This window comes from Panicum hallii, chromosome 2, assembly GCF_002211085.1.
Source record: "Panicum hallii strain FIL2 chromosome 2, PHallii_v3.1, whole genome shotgun sequence".
In the NCBI taxonomy this organism is placed as follows: Eukaryota; Viridiplantae; Streptophyta; class Magnoliopsida; order Poales; family Poaceae; genus Panicum; species Panicum hallii.
This window is the reverse complement of record NC_038043.1, coordinates 48,505,918-48,528,028: the sequence shown is the minus strand read 5'-3', so window position 1 is coordinate 48,528,028 and position 22,111 is coordinate 48,505,918. Positions and strand designations below refer to the sequence as shown.

The 22,111-nt window shown below is 49.5% G+C and overlaps 4 protein-coding genes across 4 annotated transcripts; 3 read left to right on the top strand and 1 right to left on the bottom strand.

Annotated features, from left to right (window-relative positions):
• Window positions 1–532: 532 nt before the first annotated feature.
• On the top strand, window positions 533–7,032 carry LOC112881533 (GDSL esterase/lipase EXL3-like). Its single transcript, XM_025946270.1, has 7 exons — window positions 533–1,189; window positions 1,310–1,440; window positions 1,561–1,794; window positions 1,975–2,230; window positions 2,354–3,512; window positions 5,550–6,188; window positions 6,281–7,032. The coding sequence occupies exons 1-5, from the start codon at window positions 817–819 to the stop codon at window positions 2,545–2,547; spliced, it is 1,188 nt and encodes a 395-aa protein (XP_025802055.1). The 5' UTR covers window positions 533–816; the 3' UTR covers window positions 2,548–3,512; window positions 5,550–6,188; window positions 6,281–7,032.
• An 893-nt stretch (window positions 7,033–7,925) lies between these two features.
• Window positions 7,926–9,612, bottom strand: LOC112881181. Its single transcript, XM_025945871.1, has 2 exons — window positions 9,359–9,612; window positions 7,926–8,676 (listed from the first exon to the last, which is right to left on the bottom strand). Exons 1-2 carry the CDS (start codon window positions 9,610–9,612, stop codon window positions 7,926–7,928), a joined length of 1,005 nt encoding a protein of 334 aa, XP_025801656.1.
• Window positions 9,613–15,984: 6,372 nt separating this feature from the next.
• Window positions 15,985–18,804, top strand: LOC112881551 (acyl carrier protein 2, chloroplastic-like). The gene is made up of 4 exons (XM_025946295.1): window positions 15,985–16,140; window positions 17,512–17,610; window positions 18,002–18,124; window positions 18,497–18,804. Exons 1-4 carry the CDS (start codon window positions 16,093–16,095, stop codon window positions 18,623–18,625), a joined length of 399 nt encoding a protein of 132 aa, XP_025802080.1. The 5' UTR covers window positions 15,985–16,092; the 3' UTR covers window positions 18,626–18,804.
• An 832-nt stretch (window positions 18,805–19,636) lies between these two features.
• On the top strand, window positions 19,637–20,668 carry LOC112883374. The gene has a single exon (XM_025948669.1). It carries the CDS (start codon window positions 19,927–19,929, stop codon window positions 20,509–20,511), a length of 585 nt encoding a protein of 194 aa, XP_025804454.1. The 5' UTR covers window positions 19,637–19,926; the 3' UTR covers window positions 20,512–20,668.
• The last annotated feature ends 1,443 nt before the right edge of the window (window positions 20,669–22,111 follow it).

The window sequence follows — 22,111 nt, the reverse complement described above, 5'->3', positions numbered from 1 at the left end:
TATAATACCACAAAATTCGCTTGTAAGCTTTGAAGCAGCATGCGCTGAAAGTATTTGTCTAAGCATAAAGATCTGTGAAACCCTAACCATCTTGGGTTCATGGTTGAGTCGCTTGCCTAGCTGTAGCTTACTAGCAGTTTACATTAACACTTGGCTGGCTTCTGCTCAAGATAGATTCATCTATCAACTTAAATCATGTTCCTTTTCTATTTTGGGTGCTGGAATGTGGTGCTTCTTTGCAAGACTGACATGAACACATATAGACACAAAAAGAAAAAGGACAAGCACATCTGATCGTGACTTGAACATGATTGATTTTGCTGTGTGTTTGTATTATTCGGCAAACCGGATTGGAGCGAGCTGATAGGTGCCAACCTCGCATGTGCTCACCCTTCCATTATTGGGCATATTTGCATGTCCCGGATTGTTCTTTTTTTCTTTGAAAGAAAATATCCCAGGTTGTGTGAAATGTACATGTCTATCAAGCCAATCTGACATCGTTTCTGGGCTACTGAGTCCCAATCCAGACTCTGATGTCTTGTGCCTTCCACCTTCCTACCGTAGTTGCCCCTGCTGCTTCTCTGATTGGCTTCAGTCATGTTAAAACCGATTGTTTCCACGTCATTAACTGAATCTGCAAATGGTATGGTCCCATTGGCAGGCGTCGGTCGTGTCCAAATGTTATCTCAAGCACACCCTAGCCAGCTATTCCAGGTCGAAACAAAGATGGTCAATATCCCAGGGGACCGATCAGTGGCTGGAGTTCATCGAGTGCTCTCCTGCCCTGCTGCCGACGCCCACCTGATCTAGCTTCTCATGAGCCGAAAGGCTTCTTATCCCAATCAACCTGCCACGGCGGCGGGAGTGGAAGCGATCGAAGGCAACAAAGCCGCAGTGGTTAGGATGCAGCTCATGGGGCGTGGCGGTGCTGCTCTGTCGCTGCTCGCCCTCGTCGTCATGTCGCCAGGGCAGGCTGCGGCGGCGGCAGGCAACGGGACGGCGGCGGCCGGCGGGGGAAGGCCGCGGGTGCCGGCCCTCCTGGTGTTCGGCGACTCCATCGTCGACACGGGCAACAACAACGCCGTCCTCACGCTCACCAAGTCCGACTTCAGCCCGTACGGCAAGGACCTCAACGGCGGCGTCCCCACCGGCCGCTTCTCCAACGGCCGGATCCCCACCGACTTGCTAGGTTCGTTCGTTGCTTGCTATCCGCTCCAAGTACTCAGGCACGCCGCTAACGAGCAGACGATGAAAATTCCTGCAACTCACTTCAAACAATCTTCGCGATGATGACTGCACGTTTGTGCAGCGTCGCGTCTCGGCCTGAAGGACCTGGTTCCGGCGTACCTCGGCACTGACCTCACCGACGACGACCTCCTCACCGGCGTCAGCTTCGCTTCAGCGGGCACCGGCTACGACCCTCTCACCTCCACTCTAGTGGTAAACAGCCATGACAAAGCTCATCCCTCACTCTAACTGTCTAACGTCACCTCATGCGCGCACACTCCCTTCCCTGGTGTCGAGTCGAGATGTTGAAGCTTGCAAATCTCCTCGTTTCAGGCCGTCCTGCCTATGCAGGAGGAGCTCAACATGTTTGCCGAGTACAAGGAGAAGCTCGCAGGGATCGTCGGAGATGAGGACGCCGCGGGGATCGTGGCCGAGAGCCTGTTCTTGGTCTGCGCCGGCACAGACGACATCGCCAACAACTACTACCTCGCCCCGGTCAGGCCTCTGCAGTACGACATCTCAGCGTACGTCGATTTCCTTGTTCAGCAGGCTTGCGACTTCATGAAGGTGAATAATTTCTTTCATTCTTCTCACGACATTATCCCAACTAATTGTTCGAGCAATTAACTGAATTCGTCCATCGATTTGCATTTCTCGAATCTGCTGCCACTGTAGACACTGAAGGTTTCATTCGGGCTACTGAAATGTCTCATGTCTGCTCATGCTCGATGCCTGTTGTTGCTGCAGCAACTGTACCAGCAAGGTGCCCGGCGGATCGCGATCCTGGGGCTCCCGCCGATCGGGTGCGTGCCGTCGCAGCGGACCCTCGCCGGCGGCCTCGCCAGGGACTGCGACCCGGCGCGCAACCGCGCGGCGCGGATGTTCAACTCCCGGCTGCAGGCGGCGGTCGCGCGGCTCCAGCGGGAGCTCCGCTGCCAGAGGATCGGCTACGTGGACATCTACGACGTCCTGCACGACATGATCGCGGACCCCTGCAAATACGGTGCCGCAAAAGCTTCTTCTCAGTTCTCACCTCGCTTCGCTTGGCTGGCTGCCGCCGTGTATTGGCTGACGCTCATGCTCTGATCACTTGTGAAAATATGATCGCTCGTTGCTCGCATCGCAGGTTTTGATGTCTCGACGAGAGGATGCTGCGGCACCGGGGACTTGGAGGTGTCGCTCCTGTGCAACCAGCTGACGGCGGCGACGTGCCCCGACGACCGGAAGTACGTGTTCTGGGACAGCTTCCATCCGACCGAGAGGGCTTACGACATCATCGTGGACTATCTGTTCCCAAGATACGTAGAGAAGCTACTGTGATCGTTGCTGCATATCATGGCTTTATTGATTGGTTCTGCCAAACCAAGACACAAGACGGTGTCGATGGCGTTGCTCGCAGAGACAGCGAAGACATCAGGCAGTTGTTCTACTTCATCTAATAAATAAATAAACAAAAAAACGAGAAATTCAACTGATGCGAGTGGTGCCGTTAAGCAACTCATTTGGTTACTCTCTTACACAGTTAGAACAGTAAACACAAAATTCGCCCATCGGTCCAGTGTGGCAGTAGTGCAGCATCTGTTCCGTTTTCATATTATCTGTAGTACATTCATGTGAACAGAGTGGTGGGTACACATTGTTGTGATTGTTTCCTCCAGTATCTTAGAGTTGAGGAATTACCTTTTTGTCAGTATCACAGATTCACAGAAGCAACTTCAGAGTTCAGTCTGTCAGGCAGATACTGTGGATTTCCTTCGATCCCATCTTCCATCAACAATGCCGCCATTGAACATTCCTTGGAACAAAGGAAGCAGGTGCGTTCAATATTGCTGCCAGCTTGGAGCTTGCTATCACCTAAGACCAACGCCAGCGGACGGATGGAGCGCATGGACTATGTCAGACATTTTGAAATGGGCCTCGGAGCCGACGGCCCAGCAGGAGGAGCAACGGGTGGAGTAAATTGCCGATTCAGCGCGGGCGGTTGGGCGTCCATATCCAGAGTCCAACCGTCTGCCTCCTTCTCCCACCGACGAAACCTGCTTGCTTCCGTAGCACGCGGCGGCGGCGGCGACGAGGACTACCGATCTGGCGACTCCCGAAGCGACGAACGGGACGGGAGGCAGATCCGCACCCGGTGAACCCAGCAGGAGGCGGCGCCGGGAAGGAGACGTGGAGAGAGGTGCCAAGGCGAAGGCAGCTCGAGCGGAGAATGTTGGGGACGACGCTGTCAACCCGGATCCGCCGTCACCACCAAGCGCATCTTCCTCTTCCGCTCGCCCGCGCTGGTAAGTCGGCCCTAAATCTCCTCATAGCTTTGGTTAGGGTTTGGTTCTTTCGTTAGGTTACGGTTTGGTTCGGTTCGTTCGGTTGTTCGCCCCAAAATCTCGTGATATCCTCGTTTGTTTCGGTTCGTTCGGTTACGGATTGGTGGCAATACACACAGATTAGTTTGTTAGAGCGGGTTAATCGGCTCTGGTTTAGAAAAATCTTTGCATTGACTGGGTGCGTTCGGAGGTGGGTGTAGCGGCGTAGTAGCCTGCGCTGCAGCCCGTAGGCCATCAGCCTATTGCGCGTCCATGCGCTTGTGTAAATCGGAGATGGTGCGCCACAGCCAGCGTCCTAGCTTATCCGCAGTGTCATATGCTCTTTTAGGTTTTGCCAAAAATTTTAACGCGTGGAGTAGCCCCCGCTCACCTACCTGTCATCTGAGACATTGCCAAACTCGCATTGGTCGGAATCGGAACCCTTGTCAGTGTACTGCATGTACCAGCAAGCTCACCAGCTTGAACTTTGGGATGCTTAAGTTTCTGTGCAGTACTCCGCGGTTGCCTGCCTTGGACTGAACATTTCTTAAGCTCCTTTATGTACCGTGATGCTATTTTCTACTGTCTTTGTGATGGTTTACTGCATGTGTTTTCGGCGCGGGAAGCAGTTATGCGTAGACTCCTCGGTCTTTGGTGCGCTAGTGCCTGCGGATAGCCAGCTGGGACAATCCATATAGAACTACCATTTCGGGATACCTGTGTGCCACGTAACTTCTCTTCACGGACATAGTGACCTCAAGTAACTTTAACTGTCGTTCAAACCTGTGTCAACCCCATGATGCCATATAACTGATGATGGTGCTGTGCATACATGATTTTCTGCTGCTGTGCTGTTTCATTTGTGGGTATCCGTATAATAGTGCTGAAATGCTTCTAGTTCCATGGACTGGTACGAAGGACATGGCGATTAATGGATATGACGTGCGTAAGAACGGTGAGCATATATGTTTGCACAGTTGTCCGAGCACTTGTGCATTCCACCATGTGTGCATTGTCACCAACCTAAATGCGTGCCCATTAATAGTTCAGTAATGACCTGCATGTATTACTTGGTGGGATCAGAGAAGCATGATTCAGTTTCTTATCTAGCATAAATAGTTTCACTGTTGTTCATCAAGCTGTGGGTCCCAGCCTAGTTTAGCGATACAACAACCAAGGCCACCACCCCACACGGCACTCAACCACCTCTCATGTCCTGGCCTTGTTCTGAATGAGGTGGTTACAATTTCCAAAATGGCACTAACCAGATTCCACATAGTTCCTTTTTTGTTGTTTGGTGCATACGGCAACTTTTAGTGCTTAAAACTTGTTCGTTCAATGCGCATGCCATTGCCACCTATATATACCATTAAGGACACATAAAAAAAGATGTACTGAATGCTCATTTATACCTCACTTTTTTGCAAATGCATATCTGCGTACTGCAGTAGTACTTGTGATCCAGAGCGTACAATGCAATCCCATGACTGGATTAAATTCTTTTACCATATGTCAAGTATTTACGACAGCCATTCGGTTTATCTGTTGATCTTCATTAAGTTTCGACATAGCAGGGGTAGCATACAAAATTGCAGTACGGCATTGCATGAAGCGATTACAAAATTTATTTAGTATTGCACTATTAGTTCACATGCGGCATGCGGCACACAATATTTGTGCTGCCTGTTTTTTATTACATATCACACTTGTTAACCATAATGAAGTCCTAATCTCTGATTATAGTCCTTGCTAACGCGCCAACAATCATGTCCACTCTCCACAAAATGCAGATAAGGAGTATAGGATGCAGTACATAAAAAACTTGAACTGTCATATGCAATTTTAAAATGAGTAGGTTGATGTTTTTATGTGTAACCTTTTCTGTGCTTTCTATATTCTACATATATGCCCTGTAGTTGAAGCAATTCGTTATACTCACCATGTCTGTTTTATTAGCCATTTATTTGGTATCATAGCTCTGTAACAGCGTGTATTTCTTTTTGTAACCATATGTTGTAGGCAATGTAGCTATCCGAGAACCCCAGTCAAGAGGATGGCCGATCCAAGGAATAACCTTCCACCCCACTTGAACCAGGGCACCGCGAAGCCACCAAATTATGGCTGCTTGGACCCAAGTGCTATGGCCGACCCTCAATTTGTTGCTTTTCTACAAGCTACCTATGCTGCCCAAGTTGCCCAAGCTGCCCAACCTGCATATTTTTCACCGCCCGCGTATATAGACCTTGAGTCCTCCCTAGCTTCATGGCCACCACGCGCTGCCAGCCTTGCCGCTTTGCATGCTCAGCTGCGTCCACCCATTGGCATCCCCGCCATGCCACCTACTCCAAACTTTGACAACAGCCCTACCCAAGTCAAAAGTCGAACCAGCAACTTCACAATTGCTGAAGACAAAGCTATATGTTCTGCCTTCATAAATGTGTCCAAAGATCCCCATTGTCGGTGTGAATCAGAGTAGTGAAGCTTATTGAGATCGTGTGCACAAGTTCCTATATTCAAACACCCCAGTAGAGAGACAGAGGCCGGCACAGTCCATCCGGAAGCGCTGGGGAACTATCCAAAAAAGATACTGCAAGGTTTTGTGGCTACAAAGCCGAACAAGACAGGAAAAACCAATCCGGCAAGACGGAAGAAGATAGGGTGAGTATCATACTATTAGTAAACAACATATATTTTGATCATGCTGCTTTGGTACAGATGGTGTCTCATATAGCTGTTTCTTGTTGTTACAGATTGAAGATGCGAAGAAGCAGTACCATGCCCTTGTTGGGAAGCCATTCGCATTCATGCATTGCTGGGAATCACTTCGTGGCCAAAGGAAGTGGCTGGACCTTGTGGGGGCGAAAGGAAAAGACGCCGACAACAATGGTGAAGAGTCAACGCCTGATCCTGTAGACCTTGGCTTCCCTGAAGAAGATGCAAATGACAGTCGTCCAATTGGCCGAGATTCTGCGAAGAAGAGAAGGAGCAATGAGCTGCAGTCATCTTCTACAGCTTCCGCTTACGTGGAAGTCCTTCAGAAAATGACTGACCACAAAGGAAAATAAATTGTGGCGGAGGTGGAGTGGGCTAATGCTTTCAACGATCGCGAAGATCGGAAGCTCACTTTGGAAGAGAAGAAAAGGGAAGATGGGATCATGAAAATGGATCTATCTGCACTCGATCCATATCAGCGGAGGTACTTTCATCGGGAGATCAAGGCGATCCTTGCAAGGACACTGCTGATGACGTTGAGCGGGAAATGGACGACGACTTTGGCGCTTGAAGCCACGGACCTTCTGCTGACTAGTTCGTCCGCAATGGTTGTTTCAATTTTATGTAGTCTTGTACTGTACAACCTAATAAGTGTGTTGCCGTGAGTAGAGAAACATCGTTTTATTATTTATTGTACACTGTCCGAAACCTTTACATGAGCTTGTTCTGTATTGTTTAGGAAAAACTTTCGTAATGGTTGATGTCTAGCAATAAATGTTGTTAATGTGTCTATGTGTGGCGGAACCGCCCAGATTAGATCCCGTTCATGTGCCCCTGCCACCATTGGCTTCCAATGCACAACAATTACAACAACATCCATTTCATACATAAGGGCGTACAAAGTTTAAATCAGAATTTCGCAAGATATGCATATAAGGTTGACACATATGGTTCTCAAATAGTCCATGTAATGGAATATAATAGAAGCACGGAAGCGGAAATAAAAGATGCCAAGGGGATGAACTTGAGCCCACCAAGTCCAGAGCTTAGCCACACATCACCTACCGGCGGGATCAAAAACCCGCTGAGTCCATGGCATGTCCAGAATATGGTTCAATACACGCTTGTGCAACGAAAGCAGCGGACCCAATGTCCGCCACAAACTAGTGCCGCCTGTACATTGCAGGCAGCGGACGCACACACCAAATTGGCACGCCTTTTCCATGTCCAAGCATAGCACAGCAACAAAATGAAAGCTTCTTGTTTCCTTGCTTCCTGACCGGCAAATTAAGACCATGAGGAAGCCTCAAAGCCCCGCCTGTACAAGAAACCATATCAGTGGGTGATCATAACGGTGGATATAAAGAGAGCTATGTACACAACATTGAGTAAAGTTAACGTACCATAATCGTGCACACGATTAGTTCGAGCGTCGACGACAATTTGCCCACACATGCTCCACCAAATCATCACGAAGTTGGTGGTGCGTTGTTTTGCTTTCGATGAGCTTGTGCCTTGCTATCAACTCCTCTATGGGGGGAATATTCCTTCCTGTGCTAAGGTTAGGATCGGTAGCGTCATCATAGTCTTCCCACCTTGGAAGTGGGAACTCCCTCTCATCTTTGATGGTCATGTTGTGAAGAATTATGCAACATTCCATGCCGAGCTGGCTGGGCAACAATCCTACCTAGCTTGAAGTACACCAAATACCCTTTCAACATCTTTTCTGCACTCTGCTTGCTTGAGTGTAAAGAATTTTTGCTCATCAGTTATAGGACAATGCACCCCCTTCACAAGAGTAGCCCACTCAGGGTATATACCATCAGCAAGGTAGTAACCCATGTCATATGAATTTCCATTAACGGTGAAGTTAACAAGAGGGGCATTACCTTGAGCCAGGTCATCAAACAAGTGAGAGCGGTGCAACACGTTGATGTCATTGCACGATCTAGGGATGCCAAAATTGGCATGCCATATCCACAGGTCCGATGAAGCCACGGCCTCTAGAATGACAGTGGGGTGCTGACAATGACCACTATAGAAGCCGTGCCATCCAGTAGGGCATTTGTCCCATTGCCAGTGCATGCAATCCAAACTTCCAAGCATGCCAGGGAAGCCCCTCCTCTCACCTATTTCCAGCAGCCTTGCAACATCTTGAGCATTAGGACGGCGGAGATACTCATCACCAAATAAGCGGATTATTGCCCAAGCAAATTTCTGTGTCGCTTCTGCAATTGTAGTCTTTCCCATCCTAAGTTTCTCATCAAGCTCGTCTGCTGAATTGCTGTTGGCCAGCATCCTCAATGCAGCTGTAACCTTTTGCCTAGGGGTGCAGCCTAAAAGACCCCTTGCGTCCGGGTTTTGCCTGAAGTAGTAGTAGTTTGAAGCAATTGTTGTTGTGATCCGGTGGAACAACTGTTTTGTCATCCTAAACCTACAAGCATGAGATCAAGCATTATATAAATATTGTGTACAGCAATTGTAAGTCTGCACAAAATAGGTAAATAAAAATAAAAAATCATCACACCAACAAACGTCTTGATGAGGCAGTAGCATATTCAGACCTTAGCAAGCCAATGAAAAACATGCAAACGGACGATTGGCATTTAAGTTTTGATACTATTGGTAGATGTCTTATAATCACAAAAGCCATGATATACAAAAAGCCGTACCATATACACACACTCTAAATAAAAGGAACGCAGCATAATACACAGCAGAATCAGGTTTGTCAGAGCATATTGCTAAATGGCCATGTTAGTTATATACATATTTGGACTGCACCTAGCAAAAGATGACAAAATCATAAAACTGTCTAACATTATGTTGACGTTGTCTAACTCAACTGAACTTTCATATGCTTCAATTAATGTACGTAGGTCACGTATAGCTGGAGAACTGAGGCAACACAGTGTCATCATAAAAGTAACAACTTTGTTAATCTGGTTCTGATTAAACTAATTAATTAAGAGGTAGCAGGCTGCAGGCACCACTAATAACCGCACCATTGCCATGTCAAAAGGATTGAGAGCAACCAACGTGCTCCAACAATGCAGAGCTACAACACGCTATTGGTAAAAAAATAAGGCCGGTCAATATTTACAAGCAGCCCAAACCTTCTTCTAAACGCTTTGTCGTTGTAAACATAGATGTCGTTGAAGTAGTCTTGCCCAAGCCGGGCGTCGCCTTCGTGTAGCCCTCGCAGCACAACTTGGAGACCCATCACGGAGCCTCTCCTTGTCCTCAGTTCGTGTTGCACACAAAGCTCGATCGGGTCACCAAAGACGGCCAAATCTTTGTCGTCATCGTCACACGAATAGGCGGGGTACGCGTCCCATGCGACGAACTTGCAAAAAAGTCGGAGCGCCATGGATTGGAGCCAGTTCTGGGGGTTAAGTTCGAAGGTGAAAGCAACGTACACCTCCCACCATCGGCAGAGGATCTAAGGTTGCCATCCCTACGCACGGGAATGGGAGAAAAATTTTTAGGCCGCCGCCCCTGCCCTGCTCTGCTCCCCCCGCGCTGCCGCCCTAAACCCCTGCCCTGCTCCCCCCGCGCGCCGCCCCTACTCCTGCTCCCCCCGCGCCGCCGCCCCTGCTCGGCTGCTCCCCCCGCGCCAATATAAAGAGCTAGTGTAGTTAGATCATTGTCGTAATGTAATGTTCTTTATATTGGATTGCAACTTTATCGTGAATTAAAATAAAAGTGTATGCACCAATTAAACTTCATCTTGCATATCATGTAGACTCGACCACTCTCGCTGACGGGGATTATCAGCTGATTCCAGAACAAGAAGAAGTTTATTCTGAAGACCCCGGGAACTTTGTCGTGGATTTCTCTGAAGCCCCGAACCAAGGTTCGGAAGAAAATAATTTGACTAACCCCAACCCCACCAGCGAAGGCAAGCCCCGGACATAACCTACTATTTTTATTATACTGCACTCTATATTTATTTATGTATTCTATGCATTAAGTTTATAGGAATTGTTTGAAACCCTAGATGCATGAATCCTAGGAACCAATGTATTGAATAATAGTACTTGAGTCCGAATAGTTGCTATCCTAATAGGATCGGTAGAAGTCGAGTGATTTCCTGTCACTCGCGCGATATAGGAATTGTGATATTTAGTTTCATGCTATCACTATAAGGATGACGGACGGGAGTTTTATTCGGTATCATGGTTGAGATGATACCCCATCTGTGTTGTTGAACTGGATAAGGCCGCAGTATGTGGTAGCGGTGGTTAAGCGTTTGAAAGTACTAGCCACATGCCGTGAAATATGGTAAGTGGTAAGCCTAGTAACCAATCGGCCCGAGGAGTGGACATACCCCCCACCACATGTATTTGCTTCTTTTGGTTACTTCGTTCGACATGTAGGCATACGTGTTGCTGGGCAACCAGGAGTACGGGTTTTGTAGTCGCGCTACAGACGTACGTCCTGCACTTTGGAAGTGCGTATGACCTGCAGTCGCTTGTGGTGGCCCTGATCCACGAGTCGGAATGAAAGGCAAACGGTTGCTTAGGAACGACCCTTTGGTGTTCCAAGCGTGTGTGTTAGGTTTACCCTTGCAAGGTTTTGAATCTCGATTCAGGAATCGTCCGCCTCTCACGATGATTGAGACTGCTTACCCCCTTTACCACATAGAGTAACAAGAGCAACTTGTGATTATCAAAGATGATGTTTGATTAAAGATTCTACCATGTTTGACTAGTTATAGATGCTTACCTAGAATGGTTAATCCACTAGAAACTGAAAGCTAAAAGTTGAAAATAAGGATCTACTCTTTATTGCTTTTCAGCTGAAAACTCTACCAAAAGCTAAAAGCCTTCATGAGTCTAGTTATGGGCTAAGGTATACCCAATTCCGGGTAAGTCTTGCTGAGTATTAGTATACTCAGCCTTACTTTTTGTTGATTTAACCCAGGTAATCTTCCTGATGAGCCAGCTTTCATTACGCCATGGCCCTACCCCTTGCCTGATGGTTGGTCCGTGGAGTGGGATCCGTCCCCGGCCAACACCGATTCCGCCGAGTGATATTATGCCAGGGCTAGCATAATATCTGTAATAACGACGTGTACAATGTTTACGCTTTAAAATTCTGCTGCCTGACTTATAACTTAAACCTGTTTTGTAATAATCTCCCCTTAGTGGGAGCTACTGATACTTTGTAAAATTTTTGTATATATCTGCCTGTGGTGTAAAATGTAATGGCATTTATATCTCTGGACTCACCATCGTGTGAGGTACCTTGTTGGATCCTGCGTTAGGTGGTTTATCGGGACGTTACCCGACAGGCCAATAGGATTATACCGTTTGAAGCACGAGGTGGCCCTCCAGAGAGGACTCGCGTACTTGAGCCGGTGTAATTCAGGTTGGTTCTGCCACACTCGGCTGCTCCCCACGCGCGCCGCCGCCCGCTGCTCCTGCTTCCCCCCGCTCGCCGCCGCCTGCTCCTCCGGCGCCGGCCCCTGCTCCCCCCCTGCGCGCCGCCGCCCCTGCTCCTGCTCCCCCCGCGCGCCGCCCCTTCTCCTGCTTCCCCCGCGCCGCCGCCCGCTGCTCCTGCTCCCCCCGCGCGCCGCCCCTTGCTCCTCCTGCGCCGGCCCCTGCTCCTCCCCACGCGCTGCTCCTGCTCCCCCGCGCGCCGCCGCCCGCTGCTCCTGGTCCCCCCGCGCGCCGCCCCCTGCTCCTCCGGCGCCGGCCCCTGCTCCTCCCCACGCGCTGCTCCTGCTCCCCCCGCGCGCCGCCGCCCGCTGCTCCTGCTCCTTTCAACTGGACGACCGCGTCGCGCGGGAAATGAAAGAGGATGGGGATTTTTCCCACCGGCCGCGCCAACGTCCCATGGCCGCTCGCCCGCGCTGAATCGGCAATTTACTCCACCCGTTGCTCCTCCTGCTGGGCCGTCGGCTCCGAGGCCCATTTCAAAATGTCTGACATACTCCATGCGCTCCATCCATCCGCTGGCGTCGGTCTAATGACCCAAGATTTTGTGGCAAATTCCACCGCCAATACTCCAGGTCGCCGCGGGGCCCGTGCCTGGAGACGACGTGCCATAGAAGGGTCCAGCCCAAAATCAATTATTGGCCCACGTATAACCAGACTACCAGCACAGCGCAGGGCACAGCTGACACACGCTTCGGATTCCATGCAAACGATCTATAGCTACCAAACTGAGTATCTAAATCAAATTCCAATTTCATCATTGAATTTCCTATGATGAGAACTTTCAAACAAGACCACACATGAGAATATTTAAATAAATTTTTTTGAACATTTCTTTAGAGATGTAGAACAATTTTATTGTGCAGATGGAATGATTTTATTATAAAAATGGAACAATTGTTCCACCTTCACAAAAAAATTTGCTGTCTTAGTAAAGAAAATGCATAGCTATAAAATCTCCAAATTCATTCAAATATTATTTTGTTTCACAGATTTGATGTAGAACAATTTTATTGTGCAGATGGAATGATTTTATTATAAAAATGGAACAATTGTTCCACCTTCACAAAAAAATTGCTGTCTTAATAAAGAAAATGCATAGCTATAGAATCTCCAAATTCATTCAAATATTATTTTGTTTCACAGATTTCGTCTTCAGTAGTGCAATTAAAATATAGTTTAGTCACTTAACTTACGATAGATTCATTTTTATTTTTAATCTAACCTTGCACATACTTCCGGATATGCGGGTCGGGCCCATCGGACCATCTCCTGTGCGCCCAGCCCAGCAGGGCCAGCACTTGCCGCCTTCTGCGTAGCGCGGCCTCCAATTCCACCGCGTACCGGATGCAAGGCAAGGGAGACGCTGGAGAGTACTTACTACGACAGCACCAATCGTTTGGCCCTGCAGGGACTCCGCAGATTCCCTCGCTCCCCGCTGCTTCGCCCAATCCACTCGCCGGCGAGCCGCCACCGGCCCCTGCCTCCAGCACCGCCCTTGCGAGAAGGCCTTTCGCGGCTCTTTTCTTGGGTTGCAACGAGAGGGAAGGCAATGGAGCTGCAGCAGGATCTAGGGGAGTGGGGTCGCGCGGAGCCAGAGGTAGCATCTGGGCGCGCGAGCTTGATGGAGGCTCGCTACGGGCACGGTGGCGGGCAGCGCCAGTGGTAGCGCGCGCGGTCTCGTCGCCTGGTGAGATCGCCGCATCGGAGTTTTAAAGAGAATGGTATTTTATGAAAAGTTCCCGATTTGAATCGTGATCCGATATTTTTAAAATACTCCTAGTTTGGATCGTAATTTTATAAAAACTCTCTAATTTGGATCGGCGTTATTTTACAAATGGCCCCCGATTTGAATCCATCTAATATTTTACAAAGTAACCCCTATTTATTTTATATCTCCTCCTTTGTCGGCTCCTATCACCTGTCCGCTGCCGCCCAACGCCGGCGCCCTCCCCGCCTCCCACCCCAGTCGGCCCATCCCCGCTCTCCCCAGTGGGCCTGTTTGGTTTCCCGCATGCCCCACCAGCCCACCCTGAATTGCACCGGCCGAGCCAGACCCTCTTTGGCCAGTCTGCTGCCACCATTTGGTTGCCTGGGAGCATACAACATGGCCAAGCATGAAAGCTGTTTGGTTGCTTGGACGCACGAGTTGTCTTTGCACCGCTGCTCTCTCCTCTCATGTAGCTCACGCGCTCCAGCCTGCATTGCGCCAGCCTAGCTGGGAGGCGCATCTTGCACCGCGGGAGCCTGGCTCGACCGCTGGCGCCGGCAACCAAACACTCAGAAGTCGCATGTCGAGAGCCTGGCCGGGCTGGAACCAGGCAACCAAACAACCCCTATGTATCCCGACCCGAAGAGTGGAGGCGCGCGTGCGATTCATCGCATCCGATCGCCACGGCGGCGACATTGCGCCCTTCGACGGCTCCCGCTGCTGCGCCCGCAGCACGGCCGCTTCCCCGTCGCCCTCCGCCAGTCACGACTCACGACGCTGCTATGTTCGACACCAACGGAAGAGGAGGCGAGGTGGACCAGCTCGAGGGATTCTTCGGGAACATGGAGCAGCTGCACTCGAGGCGTGGCGAGTGGCACCGGGACCGACTCCGACAGCTGCTTCGACCTCGGGCAATACCTACTCTTCTCTTCCCTGCCTGACGCTAAAACTTTCAGGCTTCAGAATTCAGCGGATGTCACCATTGAAGATTCCAAGGCAGTACAGTGAATGCAAGAAACAAGCTGAGAGCTGAGCTTGTACTCTCCTACGGTCCTATCTCGATGACTAGAAGTCGACTCGTGACCCAACTTCTGCAGAATCGCTTTGACAACGGCCTTCAGGCAGCCATGGCGGCAGAGAAGAAGTAGCTCAGAGTTGGACGTCGTTAGAAAGCAGTGACTGAATTTTCTAGGAACACATTGAAACTGCTCACTCCTACACCTGCACGCTGAATCGCAGAATGTTCAGGTGCGTCAAACAAAAACAGAGCAGACAACCCAACCGGCTTGCATCCCTTAGCCTGATGAGCAAACGGGCTCCTCCAGGCCCCGGCCCGATCATTGCTCAGGACGGACGGGGCCCGTCATTCATGGAACACAGGCCGAGGTTGACAAGGAAGGCGGGAGCTGCCGCCCCTGCCCCTGCCGCGCCGCCCCTGCCCCCGCCCCCGCCCCCGCCCCGCCCCGCCCCGCCGCCCCGTCCCGCCCCGCCGCCCCACCGCCCGCGCGCGTGGAGATGCGCTGGAGGGCCCACGCGATGGAGGACGCCGGTACTCCCTGCCTCTGTGCGGGACGCAGGCCATACCCTCCATTTTACCGCACGCGTTACAGCACACCGATGGAGCGATACGGTGCTACAGTATCTTCCGTTAATAGAGAACCGGACGCTTTACCGGACGCCGCTGGAGTCAGTCTTAGCCGCCACTGTCCTCGGACCCTCTTCTTTCTTTCGTTCTTTCTTTTTTCAGGAACAGACTGCGGTCATAGATGAGATTTTGTCCCTGACCGAGAGAGATCAGCTGAAGGTCAGAAGGTTGTTCAACTATTGTGGTGGTGGCGGCAAGAGAGAAATTGAGTACGTGAAGGGGAGGCCAAGCAGGTAAAGGAGTCACAGTCACTGATGGATGAACCTAACACCAAGGTTGCATGGCCCATGCGCAACACCACATTGAAAACGGACTAGGACATGATGTACACATGATAGATGGAGCTTTTCGAAGGAAACAAGCAATGGTGGCATGGTTTTGTAATCAGGAATCATGTAGGTGATGTGATATCTGCTGGCGCTGGCCGGGAGAATCACCATTGGTCCATTGCTGGATGCTTTTGAGTCAGAAAGTTTTAATTCTTTTCGTGAACTAACAATGCGATTTTTCATCCCGCAAAGGATAGCACGCAAGGCTGTTTCCTCGGAGAAGAAAGAACAGTGCAATGTTGCAATTCAGGTAAGACCAGAGAGGGTCTTCTAGATGCAATTTTTTTTTACCAACCCTGGTTTCCCCGTTACTATGACTGTAGTGCACGGCATTCTCAATCAGTAGGCGAGCTCCCTATCAGGCTGTCAACTTTGGCTGGCTCGCAAGTGCAAGTTAAAAATCGTGGGAAAAAAAAAGAAGTCTCACCAGCGGAGCGCGGGGAGACGAGGCGGCGGAGCTAGCAAGACGAACACCTACCGCTGGGCCGTGCCGCGCACGTGCCGCATCACGGGCCGGGCCTCGTGCGCTCCGCCCGTTCCGAGCCTCCCCTCCTCGATCGATACGCCCGATGCGCCCAGCTCCCTCCGCTGGTGGACCCCACCCTGCGGTATAATAAACTACGCCCCGCCACCTCCCTCCCCCACCCACACGCCGCCTGCCAGCCCATTTCTCCCACGCGCGCTGCCGCACCCTCGCCGCCGCCGCCTCTCCAGCTCGGCCCCCATGGCTTCCCTCGTCGGATCCGCCCTCTCCCTCGCGATGCCCGTCAAGGTATGGCTTCGGATCGCCTCTCGCGTCGTATGATCTGTGGGATAACCGGTGTACGAGTAGGGGGTTTAGCTCTGGCGGCGCAGGGGTTTTCGGTGGTCGCCTGGGGTGCGGTTTCTCTGGTTAGTGGTTGCGTGCTCCTGTTGTGTTGGTCTGCTGGGGTATGGTCGTTCATGCGTTGGGCCGCGTTTGAGATGCCCCTTTTGGTGCGGATTCGAGAGCCATTTACGGTGATCAAGCTGGTCGATGGTTTGAGTTGAGATCCGTAGATCTGCGCTCATTTTACATAGTGTTGTCCTATGAGATTAGTGACACGGTGTCCGTGGTGTTTATGAACTTGCATCCGAATGGTGCGTGGAGTCAGAAGTTCTGGACCCGTACCACGAGATATTGGGATTTTTCTACTTGAACGTGGGGTCAACTCTTAAGGTTGTCTCACATAGCTCAATGATTATAGGGTAATATTGATGACGAATCTAGCAAGATTTTTCGTTTTCTCCCTTCTAATCATGTACTGACTTCTTCATGCTTATGCCCTAAAAGAATTAATAATAGAAATTGTTCCAGATGAGCAATTATTGGTTCATTCATGATTGAAGACACGATCCTTTTGCGTGAACTGATGTCTACTTGGTTCTGGTGTGTTATAAGAGTCACCTAGTTTTTGCATATTTTAGGTGGATGGAGTCAGAAAATACATGACACATGGTAGTGTACTAGTCTGGGTTTCAGATGATGAGGCTTGCACTGGATACTAGAAGTCATGCTCACCATATCTGATTATTACATCATGTCATGTAGCACATTAAAATACGGAATCACATATGTTCTTGTGTTTTTTTTCACAAAAATAGAAATACTCTCCTCGTACTGCAGTGGCTCAATATTCACGTATTCAACTAAAAGTGCTATTTTTACTATTTTCTTTTCAAAAACTATAAATGGACAGGAAAGCTAGTGGCAATATGTGGTCTGGCGACCTTTTTCTTGTGTAACTTTGTTGGGATGAAAAGAAAATGAGCATTCTGGATGATATGTGAAGAGAAACACAGAGAAATCCACTTTATTCTTTGTAGTAGGCGATGTACTATCACAATCTTTTGATTTTGGTGTATCAGTGTATGCTTGTTCCCTTTCTTTTTGATATAAGCGTGTAATGTCGATATAATATAGGTCTTTGAGCATTTCCCATAAGAGTTAAGTAATACATGTCAAAGGTTATCCAATAAACTTGGATCAATTATGCATATTCAAGTGGACAATTTGGTAAAGGAATAAGCTTGATACAGTACTTCGTAGCTTAGATTTTAGTTTGGTTTATGCAATCTGACCTAATTTCACATATCTTACTATGTTACCTTTTATGTTTTACAGGCAATCAACATTAAGTCCGTCTCTTTCTCTGGTTTAAGGAAGGATAACGTAGCCTTCCGTCTGCAGCCAGTGCCACAAAGATTCACAGTCTGCTGTCCGGTAAGTTACTAAGTATTGTTCTCTGGATTTGCATGATGCTGCAGCTATGCACTGTTCTGTCATATGCAAATTGTTTGAACTCAACAAACTACCACAGCTTTGTTTGGCTTCTAGAAGAGATTTGTGCATTGTGCACAACAGTGCTTCAATTATGTACTTCAATTTTGTTAGGAAATAATTTATTATTTCTTCTTCTTCTTCTTCTTTTGCATTTGGCATCTTGACATGTGTTACCTTATGATATAGCTGCAAAACGTTCTGTAACCATTGTGTGTCTTGTGATTTGAGCTGCTGATTATACAGATGCTATCTTCTTTTGAAACTGTCAGTATCATATTGTTGTTGCTAATGATCTTTCTATTGGGGTGCTTTAAAATATGCACTTGACCAGGCTAAAAAGGAGACAGTGGACCAGGTTTGTGATATTGTCAAGAAGCAGCTTGCACTTGCTGATGGCACTGAAGTTTCTGGCTCCTCCAAGTTCCAAGATCTTGGTGCTGATTCATTGGACACTGTAAGTGAACATATCACACCTTTTAAGTTTGTATCAACTGAATTTATCTCTGTATAAATCTTTGGTATGATTGTTGGGTAGCAGAATAACAATTGGCTGTCATTTTGTTGTAGTTTGTACTTATACCAATTGTAAATTGATAATACATTCTGGGGAATAACCTGTAGGATCAGTACTCCGGGGCTCTGATGCTCTCTCTGCTATTCCTCTGAAACAGTTTTGTACCAATACTTCTGGACTGAAGCTTATGCAAACTTACTATTGTCACTTGTAGTTTTTAAGTATAAACTGGGATTGCTGCCTTATGTTGCGTTTTCTTCAGTTTGACACTTTTTCCAAAGAGACTAAGCTTGCTGTGGACCTATTTTTCAGGTTGAGATTGTTATGGGCCTTGAGGAGGCTTTTGGGATCAGTGTGGAGGAGTCTAGCGCACACTCAATTGCAACCGTGGAAGATGCTGCTAATCTCATCGATGACCTTGTTGCTGCAAAATCATCCTAAACTCGCAGCTGTAGTACTTATCCTGGCCCTGTACCAAGGCATCCCTTGTTCCATGCTCCGTCCCTGCTAGATTTTACCCTGGAGAGCCATTTCTTTGTTATTACTATCATTGTGGATCTTGCAGTATTATTACATTGAAGCTTTTGTGCTTGTTCAAGTAAAGTTTTGTTGCGACTATATATTTGAAGCGATTTGAGGGTCGGGGTAAGGGTCCTGGCTACTGGGATCTTCCTTGGGAGTTACATTTAGTCCTACTTGAGCTTGTCGTTAAGATGCCAAGCGTCTAGACCGAATGCTCTGGTAATTGGAAGCTCATGCCTGATGGATCTTGCTCTTCATTGTTTTGATGCTAATCGTCTAGCTAGTGGTTTGATCCGAGCGAGGTGCAAGGTGGACGCTTGAAACATTTGTCTACTGCATTTCAGTCGATGGCACGAACTAGGCTCGATCCTTAAACCTAAGGAATTGGTAGAATTCAAATTCAAATACCGTATTTGTGTTTAAGGACATCATTTTGAAGTACCTAAGGTAACTGACTCTTAACATTAAACAATACCAAATGTCGTAGGCGGGGAATTCAGAACCCAAGCTTTTCAGTAGGCTCATGCTCTGCTTTTTGACGGCATGATTCTTGCTCATTGCGCGCCTGCAAACCGAGGGAAAAGGCCATCATTCTGGCTGCAGGTGGTCAAGCACGCGCACGGGACAACGAAAACGCACGAGCCCCAGGCCTGCTTTCCTAGCTACTCATGGGTAGCCGACTAGCCGTATAACATTAAAAATGACAGCCATACAAGTTAAGCTACTGATTAATTCAAATTGCTTCCAAAAGAAAACATTGGTTAAGCCGCTTCTGTTCATCCGGTTCCACTGTCATCAGGGACAGAGAGCACACCATGAGTGGTCCTGCAGTACTGCTGGAACCGTCCATTGCCGTGGTGTCGTCTGAGGCCGAGACGTCAGACGAGTGATGGCTTTGCAGGAACGAAAATATTCTGCCATGGTCGGAGCGAATTCCCCGACAGCCATCACCACGGGCTGCATGCCTGCATAGCTGTCGGCTCGGCAGGCGCAGGCGCGACACCCCCTGCGCCCATGGATCGATTAGCCTGGGACCTTTTCAAGCCCGAACAACCAGTAGCAAGCGCAGTAGAAAAGCAGCTATACATATGGCTAGCTCTGCCTAGCTCCACCGCAAAGCCGAGCAGGAGCCAGGAGGGAGCTAGAAGAGGCTAAAGAAAGCGCTAGAAAGGAGAGGGAGCTGAGACTGAGAGGCCTGAGGGAGAGAGAGAGGGCGTCGGATGGCGGAGGGGAAGAAGGCGAGGCCGAGGGAGGAGGAGCTCGTGGAGGCCGCGCTTGCGGCGGCGGCGGCGGCGCTGCTCGTGTCGGGCGTCAAGAGACTCGTGGCGCCGGCGGCCGCGCTCGCCGCGCCGTGGTGGTGGCCCGCGCCGCTCTCGGTGCCGCCGCCCGCGCTGTTCCTGCTCCTCAACGTCGTCATCGCGTCCATCGTCGTGGCGTCCGTGCAGCCGCGGCGAGGCGGCGCGTCGGCGTCGGCGGGCGCAGTCCACGCCCGGGAGGATGCTGCGGCGGCGGCGCGTCCGGGAGACGGCGCGAAGAGGGTGAAGCGGAGGAGGAGCAAGAAGCGGACGGCGGCCGAGGCCGACGTTGCGGATGGCCGCTGCATGGCGCCGGTGGCCACGGACGGGCCGATGGAGACGGGGGCGACGGTGGTGATGGAGGAGGTGGCGGCGGATGAGGAGGCGGCCGGCAACGCGGAGGAGGTGAACAAGCGGGCGGAGGAGTTCATCTCGGCGTTCCGGCACCACCTCAGGGTCGACTCCTCCGGATCCCGGCGAAGCAACGCTAGAACGGCACCATGCTTTTGACCGGAATGCACCGCGACACTGCGTGCATTTTGTGTCGCAAACTTTCAAACATATGTTCCTATCATGGGTTTAAAGAACATTTTGTCAGGATTTGTTTTGTATTCGGAGTTGCTAGGGCCCGGACATCCGATAAAAGTATTTTATCGGATATTCCGTTGCAACATTAAGAATATACTGCTGCAATATAAAAAATTAATATTTGCAACATCCAGAAACACATACTAAAACACATCAAAACATAAAAACATATGGATGCAAAGAGTAAAATTTCCGTCGCAACATCATAACTCTATTTCATGCAACATCGATTCAAATTTACTCAACATCAAAATAAAACTATTACAACATCAAATTCATACAGTTGCAACATAAGAAAACTACCTCCATAAAAACAACCAACAAGAAGAATACCCCCATGGCAACACCCTTATAGCAACATGAATTTCGACCTCAACATCTCCAATCAACCATGGCAACATTTAAAAAATTCTACTGCAACATCATGGGGCTCGCCCCTCCCCCCCCCCCCCCCCCCCGCGAACTCTCACCGCCGGCCTGAAGCTCGTTGCCGCCCGCGCGGGGCACGCCGCCGGCCTCGTGCGCCGCCGCCCCGGAGATCCCGCGGTCACCCTCGCGCGGCGCCGCCCGCGCGAGCGAGGTCCTCCTCAACGGCGTCAGCCTCCTCCATTGCGTGCGACACCTTGTCGTCTGTGGCCGCGTGGCCCACGCTCTCGAACAGCGCCAACAGCTCTGACCGCGAGATCCGACCGTCGTCGTTTGCATCGAACTTGCGAAGCACTCGCTCCATCTCATCCTTCATCTCCGCTGGCGTAGGGGTCGCCGACGCCGAAGACAACGACAACACCTTCCTCGGTGACGGGGACGACGGCGTGCTGCCCCCCGCGGAGGAGGACGGCGAGCATGAGTGGGCGCCGCGCTTGTCGCCACTGGCCTCGTGTGGCAGCCGCGGAGCAAGGGAGCAAGGGGAGAGGGGCTGTGCTTGCAAAATGAATAGTTGTGGCGTGGAGAAGCGGGGTGCGGATAAGGATGATTATTTTTTTAATTGGGGTGCTTTTGACGGTCGATGCGCCGTCCGATTCCAGTTGCTCCATTGGACGCCCTGACAATAGCATTCCCGTTTTTCATTAGAGCTGCAGTTACCTTCTTGACATCAATTTATTCAGAATTAACTCATTGGGTTTCCTCAGTGTCACAGCCCAAATGTTAGAAACATGATTAACATGTAACTATAAGCATCATGAGCATTATTAAAGTATAATGAAACATTATATGCATGTGTTGCTTGAGTTTATTTATTTATTTTATCTTGTGTGGATGAGTGTTTGCTAAGCAAGTTTAACTTTTGCTATGCAACTGTGCTCCCAAAAGTTTTACTAAAATACTAGACTTAAAATGATGAATTTAAAATATTTTTTCTCAATTTTGTGACAACTAACCCGAGCCATAAAATTCTTGGAAGTTTTGAAAACTGTTGTCTTGTTTGAATTTCTATGAGCAATCTATAACAGCTTTTTAAGTTCTCGTTATTGCAGTGTGATCTTGATAGTTTGATCTTGCTCTAAAAATATTTTGGTGATTT

Coding starts and splice junctions, on each gene's coding strand:
- LOC112881551 (XM_025946295.1), top strand. CDS start 16,093: ATGGCTTCCCTCGTCGGATCCGCCCTCTCCCTCGCGATGCCCGTCAAG. Junction 17,611..18,001: donor GATTCACAGTCTGCTGTCCG/GTAAGTTACTAA, acceptor GCACTTGACCAG/GCTAAAAAGGAGACAGTGGA. Junction 18,125..18,496: donor GTGCTGATTCATTGGACACT/GTAAGTGAACAT, acceptor CCTATTTTTCAG/GTTGAGATTGTTATGGGCCT.
- LOC112883374 (XM_025948669.1), top strand. CDS start 19,927: ATGGCGGAGGGGAAGAAGGCGAGGCCGAGGGAGGAGGAGCTCGTGGAG.
- LOC112881533 (XM_025946270.1), top strand. CDS start 817: ATGAGCCGAAAGGCTTCTTATCCCAATCAACCTGCCACGGCGGCGGGA. Junction 1,190..1,309: donor GATCCCCACCGACTTGCTAG/GTTCGTTCGTTG, acceptor ACGTTTGTGCAG/CGTCGCGTCTCGGCCTGAAG. Junction 2,231..2,353: donor CGCGGACCCCTGCAAATACG/GTGCCGCAAAAG, acceptor CTCGCATCGCAG/GTTTTGATGTCTCGACGAGA.
- LOC112881181 (XM_025945871.1), bottom strand. CDS start 9,612: ATGGCGCTCCGACTTTTTTGCAAGTTCGTCGCATGGGACGCGTACCCC. Junction 8,677..9,358: donor GACAAAGCGTTTAGAAGAAG/GTTTGGGCTGCT, acceptor TCATGCTTGTAG/GTTTAGGATGACAAAACAGT.